The sequence below is a fragment of the Gigantopelta aegis genome, chromosome 8 (genome assembly GCF_016097555.1).
Source record: "Gigantopelta aegis isolate Gae_Host chromosome 8, Gae_host_genome, whole genome shotgun sequence".
Classification (NCBI taxonomy): Eukaryota; Metazoa; Mollusca; class Gastropoda; order Neomphalida; family Peltospiridae; genus Gigantopelta; species Gigantopelta aegis.
Window position 1 is genome coordinate 20583826 of NC_054706.1, and position 18345 is coordinate 20602170.

Genomic DNA, 18345 nt, shown 5'->3' on the forward strand with positions numbered 1-18345 from the left:
TCAGGGAACGTCGTATCTGATGACGTCATTTTGTATGGACAAGTTGTCTTATTGAGCTTTATTGTTGATGGACCATGAAGTTTTAGTATTAATATTAGCAAGGATGATTAAAATTTAATTACAAATATTGTCTGTTATTTCTTTTACATTCATCTGTGTATGAACAAAAAAAATCATCCGCAAACTTATGTGAGAATGTCTTTGTCGATTCACACAGTTTGCAGATGATTTTGTTTTGTTCACACCCTGATGAACGTAAAAGAAATACCAGACAATCCTTATATATTACCTGTATATTTTTATCTGTTGCTTGCAGGGCCACTGACGAGTTTCCTCATGTGGAAGTTAGAACATCGGACCATCGTGATGATCGGCGCTGCTCTGTCCACGGTCGGGATGCTGCCTCTACCGTACCTGTCCAGTCTCGACTATTATTGCGCTTTCTATGGGGTATTAGCAGGTTAGCAGTTTCCTTTCTACATAATATCTTTATGGGACGGGACATAGCCCAGTGGTAAAACACTCGCTTGATGCATAGTTGGTCTAGGATCGATCCCCGTCGGTTGGCCCATTGGGCTATTTCTCATTCAAGCCAGTGCAGCATGACTGGTATATCAAAGGCTGTGGTATGTGCTATCCTGTCTATGGGGTGGTGCATATAAAAGATCCCTTGCTACTAATGGGAACATTTAGCTGTTTTTCTCTCTGAGACGATATGTCAAAGTTACCAAATGTTTGACATCCCATAGCCGATGATTAATAAATCAATGTGCTGTAGTGGTGTCGTGAAACAAAACAAACTTTAATATAATTATTTTTCACATACTGTAAATCAAGAAATGCCAGCGAGTATAAAATATTATCCATTAAAGTCTTTTGTAGGAATATCGCTGGCACTATAATTTGCAGTATCTCTTGCGATATTCTGCTAGGATATATCGCTTCTTTTGTTACATCACTGGGTATGTTTCAGCGATAAACCTATCATTAGTGATGTCACGCCATCATCGTTCTGCTAGTTAACGAGTCTGCCGCTGCCAAATATAATGACATTCAACCCACATTACTGACATTGTTTACAACTGTTGCAAATGAAAAGAATGATAATGGATGATAAAAAGAATACCCCCCTCGTGTTTTGTAATATCATAATTTATCAGCACTCATTGATAAAAATATAAAAATCCTCAGCAAGCCTCAGGTTTCATACTTTTATCAAGTCTTGCTGAATATTATGACAAGACACTCGGGGAGTATCCTCTATTTTGTAAGGTCATATCAAATGATAAAATTTAAAGAGACATACTAGAGATTGTGCCATTGTTTTGTTGGTGATTAACTGACTCTCAACAATGGTTACATACTATTGATGATAACAAAAGTTTAGTCAGCATGCAGATTACTGCAATTTTCAGCATAAATATCAATGTATTCTTTCAGCTAATTCTACAATGTCAGCTTATGTTTTTTAATGTCCGATAATGACAACTTTGCTAAAGTTTTATGTCATTTATTTAGATTTTGCTAAATGTTAAGTTTGCTAATATTTTATGATTTACATTATTATTATTATTTATTATTATTATTATTATTGTTGTTATTATTATTTTAAATTGTATTATTATACACTAATTGTACATGTGTTATATAATCTTTTTTTCTCTTTCTTTTATTTTTTTTAATGTTTTTTTTTTTTTATGGATGTACATTTTAGCTAAGTGTTAGAGACTAGTGGAATAACCTTGGGTATGTTCTGACAATTTTAGTTTCACTGACTGTAACAAATGCTACTGACACACAAAAATCAATTTCAAAAGATGTTCATTGATGCACTTTGATTTGGAAGTGGGATTTTTAATGTTATGTCTTTACACACTGGCCATAAAAGCGCATTGAAGCAAACTGGCATGCGGACACTTATAAATATGTATAACAGGAGTATGTATAACAGGAGGGTCCAATTGCTTTCACATAACTTCATACCTGGGACTATCATTTTGCTGTTATCTGATTTAACATCATAACTGGAACCAAACACCCCAAGAAATAACAGATGAACAGAAATGGAAGTGACTTCAAACTTCCATATGTGGATGTGGAATGGATTGGAAATGCATAAAACTGCCTGGAGTTCATGACTGGAGTTGGTGTAATAATAACTGGAAGTGATCATACTCTGTGAGCATTTGGGGCGGAATGTGGCTTGATGCGTGGTCAGTTTGGAATCGATCCCCATCGGTGGGCTCATTTGGCTAATATTCATTCCAGCTAGTACACCAAGACTGGTATATCAAAGGCCATGGTATGTGCTATCCTGGTGCATATAATAGATCCCTTGCTGTTTATCAAAAAGAGTAGCCCATGAAGTGGTGACAGCGGGTTTCCTCCTTCAATATCTGTGTGGTCCTTAGCCATATGTCCGACATCATATGTTGAGTGCATCGTTAAATAAATCTTTTCCTTCCTTTGAGGATCGATTCACATTGAAATGCATTGGGTGTTTGGCGTGTTAACGGTGTAATAATATAAATGTATAAAGAAAAAAGAATGAAGATGTCGGGCATCTCAATTTCACAGAAACAATCATTTCCAGTAGCATGTTGGCAAAATCACAGAACCGTTACCCATTATCAAACATAATCCACCATTTCCAAGATTGCTGAAAAACAATTTCCTATGGGTTCTCATGATCACAGTGCACAAAATGTTTTTAAAAATGGGGGAGGGGGGAAATTGTTCCCTTAAAATCTGACATCCTGAGGCTTGCTGTGTACATGTAGGTAAAATGTTTGCACACACACATACAACACATACATGTACACATGGTGCACACACACAAACACACATGCATGCACGTATACATACACACCCTTCTCGTTGAGGCATTAATAGTAAACATCGTAATAAATTATCTAAAACCAAAATGCATTTTTCTTTCTGTTACATATAGGTCTTGGTTTCTGATTTGTGTATGTGCCATCCCACGTGAAACGGTAATGAAATTATCTAAAACCAAAATGCATTTTTCTTTCTGTTACATATAGGTCTTGGTTTCTGATTTGTGTATGTGCCATCCCACGTGAAACAGGTAATGAAATTATCTAAAACCAAAATGCATTTTTCTTTCTGTTACATATAGGTCTTGGTTTCTGATTTGTGTATGTGCCATCCCACGTGAAACAGGTAATGAAATTATCTAAAACCAAAATGCATTTTTCTTTGTTACATATAGGTCTTGGTTTCTGATTTGTGTATGTGCCATCCCACGTGAAACAGGTAATGAAATTATCTAAAACCAAAATGTATTTTTCTTTTTATTACATAGGTCTTGGTTTCTGTTTTGTGTACGTTCCATCCCACGTGATGAGTGGCTTGTATTTCGACAAACACCGCAGCCTGGCAACTGGCGTGGCGACCGCAGGTTCGGGTCTCGGCAACACTGTGATGCCGATTTTCATCGCGTATCTGATTGAAGAGTACAGCTGGAAAGGATCGCTGTTGATACTGGCGGGCTTGTGCTTCAACCTGTTTGTGTTCGCGGCGCTGCTGTCTCCCTTGCCTCCCAACACCACGATGGAGTTGATCGTACAGGAAGACGTTAAAGAAAGGGAGACAATGTTGATGGTGCAGTTGGAAAACGTTGCTCTTAAGCAACCACAAGAACCAGAAACTATTTCAGACATAGAGGTACTTGTACAGGAAAGAGGTTTAGAAGACTGCAACAAAATGTCACTCAATAAATCTGGAAGTACATGTACATGTACGAAGGAAGTAAACACACAACAGAACTGTTTAGAAAATGTCGACACGCAGTCATTTGAAGAATCAGAAATTTCAACTCATGCAGTACCAGGCGAATCTGGAACCATGGAGAAAAACAACACTCCACAGTGTTCTGAAAAAGACGAACATAGTAAAAAACCTTTATCCATTTTCTGTGATTTTAAATTTGACGTGTTCTTTTTCAACAACCTGCTGTGGAACACCACCAGCCTCATGGCATTTTCTTTTGCTCCCGAGTTCTTTGTGACCCGAGACATCAGCAAGATAGACGCCGCCTTCATGATGACTGTGTGTGGGTTCGGCACCTTCACGGGTAGTGTTCTTGGAGGGGTGGTCGGCAACTGTGCGTGCGTGAATCGACTTGTCTTCTACACGGTAGCGTGTCTGATGCTCGGTCTGCCGCTGGTCCTGCTGCCGATAGTGGAGTCCGACCTGATCGTCTATACCGCCCTGATGTTGGGCTTTGGCATGTTCTTCGGCATCGTGCTGGGTCTGCTCGTTATCATCACGTCCGATCTGCTGGGTTCAGATCGCATTGGAGACGGGCTCGGATTCCTGATGCTGTCAAATGGAATTGGTTGTTTCGTAGGACCAGTACTTGCAGGTTTGTTTAACGACTACAGTGTTGTCTGCAGGCCTTGACCTTAATAGTTTTTAGTGATAGCCCACTGGGCTTCCAGGTTATGAAATCTGGTAGCCCTCAGTAAAATTGGCAGCCCATAATGTTAATAAACTCTTTAAAAAGGAGAGAAAAAAGCTAAATAATTCATTTTTATTTAAACGTTGTTTTAGGATGTTTTTTTGTAGGTGTTTAAGCATCTTATTGATTGCAGAGTAATTGGAAGTGCAAAAAAAATCTAGCAGCTCGAGTGAGAAATTGGTAGCCAAAACACACCGGACTACTGCTACGGTCGAGCCCTAGCTGGGCCCCATTCCACGAAGCGATCTTAGCACTAAGATCACCTTAGTGCATAAGGTAGCTAGCTACATTTGTATGCACTTAAGGTGATCTTAGGGCTAAGATCGCTTTGTGGAACGGAGTTCTGGTGTGATAATGTTCAGGGCTGTAATAAACAAGGGATAGGGACTGCAAGCAGGGTAGTTGCCCACTCGAAAGAAAACAGCCCTGAAAATAAGCAACAGGCAGCATTACCCAATACGAGTCACAAGAAATTACGGTCCACATGAACACTACATATGTTGTAGGATATAGGTATAGAAATGCACTTGCAGCCATTAATGTATGACGGAATGGCTTACTTGCAGGTATCTCGCTACTAAGATTATCTCATGGATATGCCATCATTCAGCCATGGTAGGGCTTAACCACAGTCCACTAAGATTGTCTCATGGATACATCATGGCAGACCAAAATGCTCAGTTTATGTCTTGGTAGCATGGTTATCAAAAAGCAAATTGCAGAAAGAAAGTTATACACTCCCCACTTTAATCATCCCCACTTTAATCAGATATGAAAAGTGTTGACATAAAAACAGGAGTTTTACATGCACTATGTTGGTTTTCAGGCAGGTGTCCTGCTTGGGGGAAATTTTTTAAATTTAAAATCGAACAATTTTGGATTTTATATGCATTTGCCACATGCTTTCTACTGGCAATCAAACAATCTGTGAGTACAAGGCTGGTGTACACATAATCTGCAATGCTTTCTACTGGCAATCAAACAAGCTGTGAGTACAAGGCTGGTGTACACATAATCTGCAATGCTTTCTACTGGCAATCAAACAAGCTGTGAGTACAAGGCTGGTGTACACATAATCTGCAATGCTTTAAATAGCCATGTCTATAACACTGTTACACACTTTTTATTATCTGCTACCACCCCTGAATAGGTCTTTAATTTTTGAAAAACTAACATAACATTTTATACTGGCCCATAACGTGTGACTAGTGTAGGAAGTATAGTATATTATAGGCAGTAAAACACCATGTCTTGAGAAAAACGTGCACTGAGAATTAAAACTTTGTTGCGAATGAAGTATCAATTACTTGAAAACAAGAAGTCGTAACTGATATAGGACCTGACCAACAGTTTGCAGCTTATTTCTATTAGGGCTAAGAAAAAGACATGACTTTTTATTCTTTTGCTCAGAATTTAGTTTTTGTACTATGACCCCATATACACAAGGCTGGCTCCAAGGCACTTACCAAATTCATCATTCGCGAATTTGAAAAAAAGAAAGAAAAAAAAGTCTGTTTTGTTTAATGACACCATTAGAACATATTGATTTATTAATAATTGACATATAATTTTGACATATGGTCTAAGAGAGAAAACCTGCTACATTTTTCCATTAGTAGCAAGGGGTCTTTTATATGCACCAAAAAGAAAAAGAAAGAAATGTTTTATTTAACGACGCACTCAACACATTTTATTTACGGTTATATGGTGTCAGATTAAGGACCACACAGATTTTGAGAGGAAACCCGCTGTCGCCACTGTATGGGCTACTCTTCCGATTAGCAGCAAGGGATCTTTTATTTGCGTAGCTCAAACCATGGCCTTTGTTGAACCAGTTATGGATCACTGGTCGGTGCAAGTGGTTTACACCTACCCATTGAGCCTTGCGGAGCACTCACTCAGGGTTTGGAGTCAGTATCTGGATTAAAAATCCCATGCCTCGACTGGGATCTGAACCTAGTACCTACCAGCCTGTAGACCGACGGCCTACCACGACGCCACCAAGGCCGGTTTTATATGCACCATCCCACACACAGGATAGCACATACCATGGCCTTTTTACCAGATGGGGATCGATCCTAAACTGACCTCGCATCAAGCGGGCGCTTTACCATTGAAAGTCCATGTACATAATAATTGATATTTTGTTAGAAAATAACCAAGATTAAAGTTCAATGAGATAAGTTGGTAAAATTTTCTGCTCACCTAAGTCGTGGGAGTGAACACCCTTGGTGGATCACTTGGGTTTTTCCCATCCTAACCAATTATCCATGCCCTACTCAGAATTAGTAAATAACTGACAGCCAATAGTCGATGATGTATAGATTTTTTTCCATTAATAGTAAGGGATCTTTTACATGCACTTTCCCCACAGGCAGGACAGCACATACCACATCATGATATACCAGCTACCACAAGTTTCAAACACTAAGGCTTTTTTTTTACCATTGGAGCCATTTTTGATAACTGAAATCATACTTTACTTAGATTTTATTGTTTAGATTATCAATTTCTGTACATTCGAAGTGTTTTTGGTCATCCTGGTGTTTTTAATAACACATACTCATGTTTCACCCAATTGTAACTTTATCCAAATGTGTTACAGGTTTGTAGATTAACTAAACTTGGTGTTAATTTTCACGGTTTGAAACTAGGGTCTGTCCCTTAATTTAAACAGTAGTTGCTAATCAATTCTCGGTTGACTGGAAATACATGTATCAATTCGCTAATCAAGATTTTGAAAACAAAATGTTCCGTACTGGTCAGATCTGTGGATTGAGGGGGGCACAGGGAGAACAATTGGTCCACTGATGGGGTTTATTATATATACAACTATACAAAATGACCCTAGTTATATGTCAGAATGACCAGTTATTAATTAGTCTGTGTGCCCTAGCAGTTTAAAACCTTAATATAAACTCTTACGGGTTTTTTTTTTCTTTATTGCAGCGGCTATACGGGAGGCAATGGGCAACTACGACTCTGTGATGTACACGGCTGGACTGATTTGTGTTCTGTCTGCCGTTCTTATGATGCTCATTCCAGTGCAGGCCCTACTCTGCGACAGTCACAGTAGAAAGCACGACATGGCATTAAAATATACGTCAGTGCAGGAATCGTCCTGACGGAGGTTCTGCATGAAAAGATAAATAATCTTCAACCACATTTTTGTATGCTATTATCTATCTGTAAATTATGTATGCATATCAGGGGTCGAAATACTATCAGCCCGAATGGTTTTTGCTGCTAAATATCTCCATGGGCCCGGATACTTTTTTGGGGGTTGGGGGGGGAGGGGTTGAGGTGAGGGTTGAAGCGGCAATTATTTCATGTTTATAATTTATATTCACGCATTAGTTTGAGTCATTGTGTTTGGTTCTGCAGGTTTTGATTTGGGCTGGCAGAAGTTGTTTCAAAATTACTAAAGCATCTGACTGTGTTTTGAAGAAAATCTTGTAATTAAAAAACTGTATTATGGATGTGAAGTGAAATTACAGTAAGATGTGTTATAGTTATTGTGTATGAAAGCGTGCATAAGATGACTGTCATTAACCTTAGGATCAATGCTACTGTGAGGACTCAATGGAATTTGTATTTCTTTCATAACATCCATACATACATGTACATGTATACTAGCTATTAGTCAATCTGAGCTGTAAATTGTGTTCCTGATTTCAAGCCCTGAAAACATAATTATTTTAATTATTATTGACCTGTTTATAAATTGACTCGAGATAAACGGCCTAAAATATTTTTTAAAATTCCAATTTTCAGCAAATGAGAATTATGAATAGATAATATGTGTGTTATTGAAAGAAAAACAAATTATTTTCGGAATTTCGGATTGATACGTCATGTATTTCATTTCCAATCAGTTTCAAGCTAAACATTAATTATTACATGTAGTGTTTAACATAACGTTGTATTCATGTACGCTTTGGTATATCTAAGACCGTGGTATGTGCTATCCTGTCTGTAGGTTGGTGCACATAAAAGATCCCATTACTTTTTCCCTGCCTTTGCTTGGCTCTGTGCTGCATCCCGTTTACACTGTACACTGTCTGCCATTATGTGTGTAATCCATGCAAGGGTGGGGGGGGGGGATAATGTCCATCTTGTGAATTTGCTTGGCTCTGTGCTGCATCCCGTTTACACTGTACACTGACTGCCATTATGTGTGTAATCCATGCAAGGGTGGGGGAGGGGGTAATGTCCATCTTGTGAATTTGCTTGGCTCTGTGCTGCATCCCGTTTACACTGTACACTGTCTGCCATTATGTGTGTAATCCATGCAAGTGTGGGAGGGGGTTAATAATGTCCATCTTGTGAATTTGCTTGGCTCTGTGCTGCATCCATTTTACACTGTAGACTGTCTGCCATTATGTGTGTAATCCATGCAAGGGTGGGGGGGGTAATGTCCATCTTGTGAATTTGCTTGGCTCTGTGCTGCATCCCGTTTACACTGTAGACTGTCTGCCATTATATGTGTAATTCCAAAATAAAACTGAACCTGTGATGTTTACTTGACATAATGTCAGTGCCAAATGGTGCCAGGTGGTCTTTCTTCTTATGTTATTGTAAGATTTATTTTTATTAATCTAATCATGCACCAGTGAGTTACGTATCCAAGGACTTGATTTTCTTGAGACTCGTGTCAGATAAACCAGCTACAAGAGGACTCATGCTAGAAACTATTATTATTGTTTCTTAAAGTATACTCGTCAAAACAAAGTGTGTAACTGTTCAAAAGAACTGGAGTTCTGGGTCCATATTTCCGAAGCTATCTTAAGCACAACAAAATCATAAAACAGTCATAATTTATGACATCACTATAGCACCTACCATAATGACATCATAGCCTACGATGGTTTTACGATTTCATAGTGTTAAGATTGCTTCAAAAATATGGGCTCAGATGTTTGCTCTTCATAAATAGAGGATAATAAACGAGTTACCAGTTACTATCAAATTTATGTCCCGAGTGAAATAGTTTTCAGTTGTCACGAGCTTTACTCATTTCGTAAAATCAGTACGACACACAAGCTCGTATAATAATCTCTATATATTACATAGTGTCAAATGGTGGTTGTTACAATATATTTATTTGATTCGTCTGGAACTGGACATTTACTTTTTAAATTTTTATTATTATTAATTTTTTTAATCTGCTGTTTACCAAAGTTGAAACTCAAGATTAAAGTGATAACATATGTTGACATTGTGGGTGTTTGGCATAATAAGAAACACAGATTAAAAAGAGACCTGCATTTGTTTTACTGGACAAGATACTTACAATTATATAAATTTAAAATTTCAACTAAGTAACTCCTAAACATTTATAAACTGGCTCAAAGTAACACCACAAGAAATTACCATATATTATATTTACTCTTTCTTAGCTAGAGAGTGTAACTTGAAGTGTTCTACAGTTGAGAACAACTGGACTTTTGATGTTTACTTTACATACATGTATACCCGGTGCATGTAATATCAGTGTTAAATGGTGGTCTTTCTTTTATGTTATTATAAGATTTATTTGTATTAATCTAATCATGCACCAGTGAGTTGACAATTTTATACTTCAGAGGAACTGGACATTTGTTGTCTTTTGTTGTGGTTTTTTGTTTGTTTTTTATTTAATCTACTGTATGTACCAAATTTTACAAATGTTATCAATGTCAAATGGTAGTCGTTGGTGTTAATATATTTTTTAATTAGTCTAATCCACAGGTTACGCAAATATAATTCACATAACCAAACAATAATATTAGTTCCCTAGGTAAAAACTATGTGAACCGACTTCCGTTTACCTCAGATTTAAAAATATTGTCGCCTACACTTACATGTATGTCTTTTGACTACATGCATGTATATATATACATTTTACATTGTGATAGCTGTATGTGAAAATGTTTATTAGTATTATTACTTATGTTAGTAATAATACTACTTTAAAAATATAAATTGTGTATATAATTATTGTAACAACACGTCTTCTCCCTTTGCATGGGTTGATATTTGTCAACAAGGGAATGGTTAAGAAAAAATAAACAGTAAAAAAACCTTTAAAAAAACCCTACCTTTTTATTTGGAATTCTGGGCCCGTGCTTATTAAACTTTAGAGGGACGGGATTTAGCTTGGTCGATTGAGGTCACAAATGACGTACATGTGTAGCACTTAACGGACACTCCAGTATACACAGATTTGCTTGTGGATATCCCACTGATTATTTTGAACCGAATTGTTCGTTTTTCAGTGTAGTTTGTAAAACTGCCAAGTCATAATCACAATACCTTTTTTTTCGTTTTGTTGTTGTGAATACATGTATATTATTTTAATTAATTCTGCTTATAAAGTAGTTACTACATTGTGTGTGTATAAATTGTGTATATAATTATTGTAACAACACGTCTTCTCCCTTTGCATGGGTTGATATTTGTCAACAAGGGAATGGTTAAGAAAAAATAAACAGTAAAAAACCTTTAAAAAAACCCTACCTTTTTATTTGGAATTCTGGGCCCGTGCTTATTAAACTTTAGAGGGACGGGATTTAGCTTGGTCGATTGAGGTGCTTGCATCGTAGGATCGAACCACCTTGGTGGATCCATTTAACTGATTGTTTTTGTTTTTTTCTCATTCCAAGTCTCAGACTGTTAGGATCTGGGGCGGGACGTAGCTCAGTGGTACAGCACTCGCTTGATGCTCGGTCGGTCTGGGATCGATCCCCATCAGTTGGCTAGTACCAGGATATGACTGCTTTATCCGTCATCATATTAAAAGAAACAGCGGTTGCAGGATAAATTGTCATTTGTTATGTCACATCACATTGTTATAAGTGATGTCATATTGAGGTATGACGTAAGTTAGTTATTTAAAGTTTTAAAAGTAAAACTTTTCAAGTGTTCGTCAAGTATTTACAAACAAATGAAAGTAAACTGTTCAAGTGTTGATCGAGTATTACAAATTTCTCTACTGACAGTGTTACATCGCAAGGATTGTAGGAGAAGAAGGTGTTGAGAAGGTGTTGAATGTTATTGTTATCATGTGTTAAAACATTGAACACATCATCATTTTTGGAGGAATGTTTCAGTTTTAAAGGGGAAGAGTCTTTTTAACAAAGGGAATTACACACGGGCTGTGGTGCAATGAGGAGTAGCTGAAGAGGTTGTGGTGCAATGAGGAGTAGCTGCAGAGGTTGCGATGCATTGAGAAGTAGCTGAAGAGGTTGCGATGCAAGGAGGAGTAGCTGAAGAGGTTGAGATGCAACGAGGAGTAGCTGAAGAGGTGGTGCAATGAGGAGTAGCTGCAGAGGTTGAGATGCAACGAGGAGTAGCTGCAGAGGTTGCGATGCAATAAGGAGTAGCTGAAGAGGTTGAGATGCAATGAGGAGTAGCTGCAGGGGTTGCGATGCAATGAGGAGTAGCTGCAGAGGTTGCGATGCAAGGAGGAGTAGCTGAAGAGGTTGTGATGCAAGGAGGAGTAGCTGAAGAGGTTGCGATGCAAGGAGGAGTAGCTGAAGAGGTTGCGGTGCAATGAGGAATAGCTGCTGAGGTTGCGATGCAAGGAGGAGTAGCTGAAGAGGTTGCGATGCAAGGAGTAGCTGCAGAGGTTGCAATGCAATGAGGAGTAGCTGAAGAGGTTGCGATGCAAGGAATAGCTGAAGAGGTTGGATGCAAGGAGTAGCTGAAGAGGTTGAGATGCAAGGAGGAGTAGCTGAAGAGGTTGCGGTGCAATGAGGAGTAGCTGCAGAGGTTGCAGTGCAATGAGGAATAGCTGCTGAGGTTGCGATGCAAGGAGGAGTACCTGGAGAGTTGGGATGCAAGGAGTAGCTGCAGAGGTTGCGGTGCAAGGAGGTTGCAATGCAAGGAAGAGTAGCTGCAGAGGTTGCAGTGCAAGGAGGAGTAGCTGCAGTGGTTGCGGTGCAAGGAGGAGTAGCTGCAGAGGTTACGGTGCAATGAGGAGTAGCTGGAGAGGTTGGGATGCAAGGAGGAGTAGCTGGAGAGGTTGGGATGCAAGGAGTAGCGGGAGAGGTGCAGATGCAAAGAGGAGTAGCTGCAGAGGTTGCGATGCAATGAGGAGTAGCTGAAGAGGTTGTGATGCAAGGAGGAGTAGCTGGAGAGGTTGGGATGCAAAGAGGAGTAGCTGCAGAGGTTGCAATGCAATGAGGAGTAGCTGAAGAGGTTGCAATGCAAGGAGTAGCTGCAGAGGTTGCGATGCAAGGAGTAACTGCAGAGGTTGCGATGCAAAGAGGAGTAGCTGCAGAGGTTGCGATGCAAGGAGGAGTAGCTGGAGAGGTTGCGATGCAAGGAGGAGTAGCTGCAGAGGTTGCGGTGCAAGGAGGAGTAGCTGCAGAGGTTGCGATGCAAGGAGGAGTAGCTGGAGAGGTTGCGATGCAATGAGGAGTAGCTGAAGAGGTTGTGATGCAAGGAGGAGTAGCTGCAGAGGTTGCGGTGCAATGAGGAGTTGGGATGCAAGGAGTAGCTGCAGAGGTTGCGGTAAAAGGAGGAGTAGCTGCAGAGGTTGCAGTGCAATGAGGAGTAGCTGCAGAGGTTGCAGTGCAATGAGGAGTAGCTGTAGAGGTTGCAGTGCAATGAGGAATAGCTGCTGAGGTTGCAATGCAAGGAGGAGTACCTGGAGAGTTGGGATGCAAGGAGTAGCTGCAGAGGTTGTGGTGCAAGGAGGTTGCAATGCAAGGAAGAGTAGCTGCAGAGGTTGCGGTAAAAGGAGGAGTAGCTGCAGAGGTTGCGATGCAAGGAGGAGTAGCTGAAGAGGTTGATGTGCAATGAGGAGTAGCTGGAGAGGTTGGGATGCAAAGAGGAGTAGCTGCAGAGGTTGCGATGCAAAGAGGAGTAGCTGCAGAGGTTGCGATGCAATGAGGAGTAGCTGCAGAGGTTGCGATGCAAGGAGGAGTAGCTGCAGAGGTTGCGATGCAAGGAGGAGTAGCTGAAGAGGTGATGCAAGGAGTAGCAGCTGCAGAGGTTGCAATGCATTAAGGAGTAGCTGCAGAGGTTGAGATGCAATGAGGAGTAGCTGCAGAGGTTGTGGTGCAATGAGGAGTAGCTGATGAGGTTGTGGTGCAATGAGGAGTAACTGCAGAGGTTGCGATGCATTGAGGAGTAGCTGAAGAGGTTGAGATGCAATGAGGAGTAGCTGCAGAGGTTGTGGTGCAATGAGTAGCTGAAGAGGTTGTGGTGCAATGAGGAGTAGCTGAAGAGGTTGTGGTGCAATGAGGAGTAGCTGCCAAGGTTGCGATGCATTGAGGAGTAGCTGCAGAGGTTGAGATGCAATGAGGAGTAGCTGGAGAGGTTGTGGTGCAATGTGTAGCTGCAGAGGTTGGGTTGGAATGAGATATATATGGGTGTGTTTTTTGACATCTCACCATTAAAAATCAAAAGATATCACAACTTAGTGCGGAGTAGTATATATACTCGCGGAAAAAAGTTACTGTGCATCAAATATTTGCATATAGAATATAATTTTCTTGAAATCTGGTCATAAAAATTTCAGTAAATGAATGTGTAAACACACTCTTTGATATTCCAGCGGTGTCATGCTTTGTTGCATTTCTAGCATTCTTGGTCATGTGGGGCGAGACGTAGCCCAGTGGTAAAGCGCTCGCTTGATGGTAAAGCGCTCGCTTGATGTGCAGTCAGTTTGGGATCGATCTCCGTTGGTTGGCCCATTGGGCTAGAAATATATTTCTTACTCCAGCCAGTGCACCACAACTGGTACATCAAAGGCCATGGTATGTGCTATCCTGTCTGTGGGGTGGTGCATATAAAAGATCCCTTGCTGCTAATCGAAAAGAGTAGCCCATTAAGTGCCGACAGCGGGTTTTTTCTCAATATCTGTGTGGTCCTTAACCATATGTCTGACCCATATAATCGTAAATAAAATATGTTGAGTGCGTCGTTAAATAAAATATTTCCTTCTTGGTAACGTGCTCCTGTTTGATGTCATTTTTCTTATCACTGGACTCTTAAAACTGTTCTATGGATTCTCATCACTCGGAAAAATACTTCGAATAATGGCTAAGATTGAGTTTAGAATGGCACAAACATTGTTGCTAGTCATTTTGGTGTTCATTTGTGTTCATCAGAACACTATGCAGTGTCTGCGGATATGTCCCTGACAGTTTAGGGGTACTAGGGATCGTCCATGTTTAAAGAGTCGATACATGACGTCACATCAGCAAATCATCAATATTAAATGGGTACACATATCAAATCATTTGGAAATGACAAGTTTAACATCCCAATGCATCCCTAAGTTAAGCCAATCAGTGGAAGAACTGTACACAACCTATTAGGTTATCACAAAGTACGACCATGACTGTACATCAATACATTGTTCTGATACATCATCACCGACGGCGCACCAAACATTGTGTAGACCGTACTTCAGGTTCAGAAGGCAGGAGAGGATCACTACTTTTAACAGATAAATAATACATCTATGTAAAACACAATATTTTTAATTTTTAAAAATACAAGTCTCACTGAAATTTCAGTTAGTATATATATATATTTATATTTTTTATTTTAATATGGCATTTACATATATTCTATGATTGTTCATTGACAACAGAAAATACATTGCAATTTGTTTGGGTAGATACATAAAATATCTTGAAATTATAGAATCAAATTCTAATTTATTTTCCCCAACCAGGTTCATTTATCTTCTGGTAACAACTGCACATTTGTTTAGTGCTTTGTAACTACCACCGATACTGTTTGTTATTCATCCCTAAGTTAAGCCAATCAGTGGAAGAACTGTCGCCACTTCATGGGCTAACTGTATTTTTTGTGCTGGGGTGTCGTTAAATAAACATTCATTCATTCATTCGTATGTCATTCAAGTGGAGAAGTCAGTCCATTGCAGTTTTGTGAGCTAGTAGCCACTGGATAACCTGGCAAATACAATCCGCATGGTAATGCTAGATGTCGCCATGTGGCAGTTTCTAACTCAACAACAGTATTGTTTATTTATTGATTTGGATTTTATTTGAATTGATTTATGTTATATTTTCATTGATGATTTATTTGCATATTTTCGAGGTGTACATCTGGTTCCAGTGTGCACTGTTGCTCATGCAATTTTGACATATTTGCAATTTTCAATGTATCATTTCATTTGCATCTGCATCTATTTGTGTGTTATTTTATTTATATTTGGGTTGCCCAATTGCGTTATTTTGGGGCGGTAACCTTAAATTAAGCGGCGCCCAATTCAGCCAATAAACAAATATGGTAAACACATAATATTTTGTATTGTTATCTTTGATAATAAGATTTATTCTTTCTGTTAAATGAAGTTATCAAAGTAACAGCAATATAATTTTTTGCAAATTAAATTGTTTTATTGACTCTCTTAGTTGTTGTAATAGATGTATATTCAGAGGCTTGAAATAACAAATTATTAGGGTTTGTGTGCTGTCAAATATATTGTCATTTGTGATGTTACATCACATTGTTAAGTGATGTCATATTAAGGTATGACATAAGTTAGTTATTTAAAGTTTTGAAAGTAAAACTTTTCAAGTGTTTGTCGAGTATTTACAAATGAAACCCTCCGACCCTGTAACCTTTTCCGTTTAAATTGTTTGCTGTTTTGCTTCTGGTGTGTTATTTCATAATTTCAGATTGGATATTCTAGTGTGCTGTATGAAAACTGTTCAAAACGAAATCGTCACGGCTAAATGTGTGATCACTCGCATGAGTAAGTCTAGACAATACTGAAAGTTGCGGATATTAGATAATGTTTAATAATGGCATTTTCCTGCAGTACACAGTAAAGCAGAACAAATTAGTTTGTTAGGTTCTTACTCCTTTAAGAGTGGTCATGAATATTCATGAGTAAAATCAGGCTGCACGTGCAAAATATGTAGTAAGGAGAACCAGTAACAGCCAAGTTTTCATGATTTATTCATTTACATGTATATAAATATATATTTTCCAAAGTTTTCCATTTCCCAGTCTTTTTGCTCACTGAGTTTTATCTCTGTTTTTTTAACATTGGAAGTAGAATTGTTACTTGAAAATAAATTGGCTTTATTAGGAGTGGAATGTTTATAGAATTTATGTATATTTGTTTATTTATGATGTACACAAAATGCCAGTTCCATGTGGTTTCTTGCTCAGGCTACAAGGCATTTTAGAGTATTTTATATTCAGAGGATGAGTGTTTAATCATATTTTGTATATAGATACCCGGGCAGTTTCTTGATTGACAACAGTACCATAACGCATAAACTACCGTTTATTTATCGATTCAAATTTTATTTGAATTGGATTAAGCAAATTTTTTAGCCAGTAAACAAATACTACAGAGGTCAGTCAACACAGAGGTCAATCTACACACACATGTAACCAGCAAACAAAGATTTCAAAAGGCATTTCATTCTTTTACTGTACCATTACTTTTTAATAAAAACCCATTTCTTACATCAGACTATATTAGGCTGCTGGGGTGGAACGTAGCCTAAAATTCATACAAGTAAGTCAAACCACTGAAATGACTCCTAATTACTTTCGATGAACCGATCCAAATTATAGGCCAAAATTACCTCACTAAATTGCCAAACTATTTTATTTTTGGACCTAAACCTACGGGACATTTACAAATTCAATAGCACCTAAAACCACCACCCCCCGCTATACCAACATGGCATGGTTGGACTGCTTGTGCTCCCTTGCACAGGCCAGTGTGGGTGACCCTCTCTCCCATCAACTCCCAAACCCTTTCCTGTCCTGGACAGAGAAGCCGGCAGACATCGACACCTACGCCCATAACAGGTGTGCACTACAACAGCTTGCTCTGAATGTGCACGTAAAACCCTCTGACCTGACCTGACCTGGACGTAGCTCAGTAGTAAAGCGTGGTCTGTTTGAGATTGATCCCTTTCGTTGAGCACATTGGGCTATTTCTCGTTCCAGCCAGTGCCCATGACTGGTATATCAAAGGCTATGGTATGTGCAATCATGTCTGTCGGATGGTGCATATGAAAGATCAGTCAATATTGGAAAAATGTAGCCGGTTTCCTCTCCAAGACTTTATGTCAAGATTACCAAATGTTTGACATCCAATATACAGTGATTAATAAATATATGTGTCGTTAAAGAAAAACAAACTTTAATATATTGTTAAGCTGTTACACTAAGTAACATGGGGGATGGTAGTTTGGTACCTTGTGGGGTACTGGATGGGATGGTGAAAACCGTAGTGTCTACCAAAGGTGATGGACCCTGTGCTCCTCAGATTAGCACTGTCGTATAAATGTAGACGTGAAGTATGAAGTCAGTATACTCAATCTTAATTAAAATTAGCTCCACTATTACATTAGGATCTAACACAAGCCAGTTGGAGCTCATGTCCACCAATCAAAACCTTACTTGCAGAATCCTGCCAGTGATTTAAAAATAATTTGAAAATATTCCGAATTATCCTGAGGGTATACGACATGTTTCGTGTGAATTACGAATGCCTTAAAACATGTTTTATTTTTATAAAATAAATAATTTGTAATGTAAAACTGAAGACTGATATAGTTTTTTAGTTTTTTTTATAAATAAATAAATAATTTTTAATGTAAAATTGAAGACTGATAACCCACCCCATACGTATTGGTATGGTTCACTGTACTGCGGCCACTAAAATAGACTCGCCCGATATTTTTAGAATTTGTATGCTCCCAAATAACGTTATAAAAGGCGAAGTGTGATTGGTCAATATTTAAATTATTATTTACAGACGAAATGTTACCTGGACATTGGGGACTACGCAGTGTTGTTAGTTTTAAATCACTGGCAGGATTCTGCATGTAAGGTTTTGATTGGTGGACATGAGCTCCAACTGGCTG

General features: G+C 38.8%; 1 protein-coding gene across 3 annotated transcripts in view; it reads left to right on the forward strand.

The window, feature by feature from the left end:
- The window catches only part of LOC121379157 (monocarboxylate transporter 14-like), a 33462-nt gene extending 22431 nt beyond the window's left edge, over positions 1-11031 (forward strand). For all 3 annotated transcript variants that reach the window (XM_041507651.1, XM_041507650.1, XM_041507652.1), the window contains 3 exons: positions 317-460; positions 3326-4387; positions 7433-11031. In XM_041507651.1, coding sequence (XP_041363585.1) covers positions 317-460; positions 3326-4387; positions 7433-7608 — 1382 coding nt within the window. In that variant the 3' untranslated portion in view covers positions 7609-11031. The remainder of the gene's footprint in view (positions 1-316; positions 461-3325; positions 4388-7432) is intronic.
- The last annotated feature ends 7314 nt before the right edge of the window (positions 11032-18345 follow it).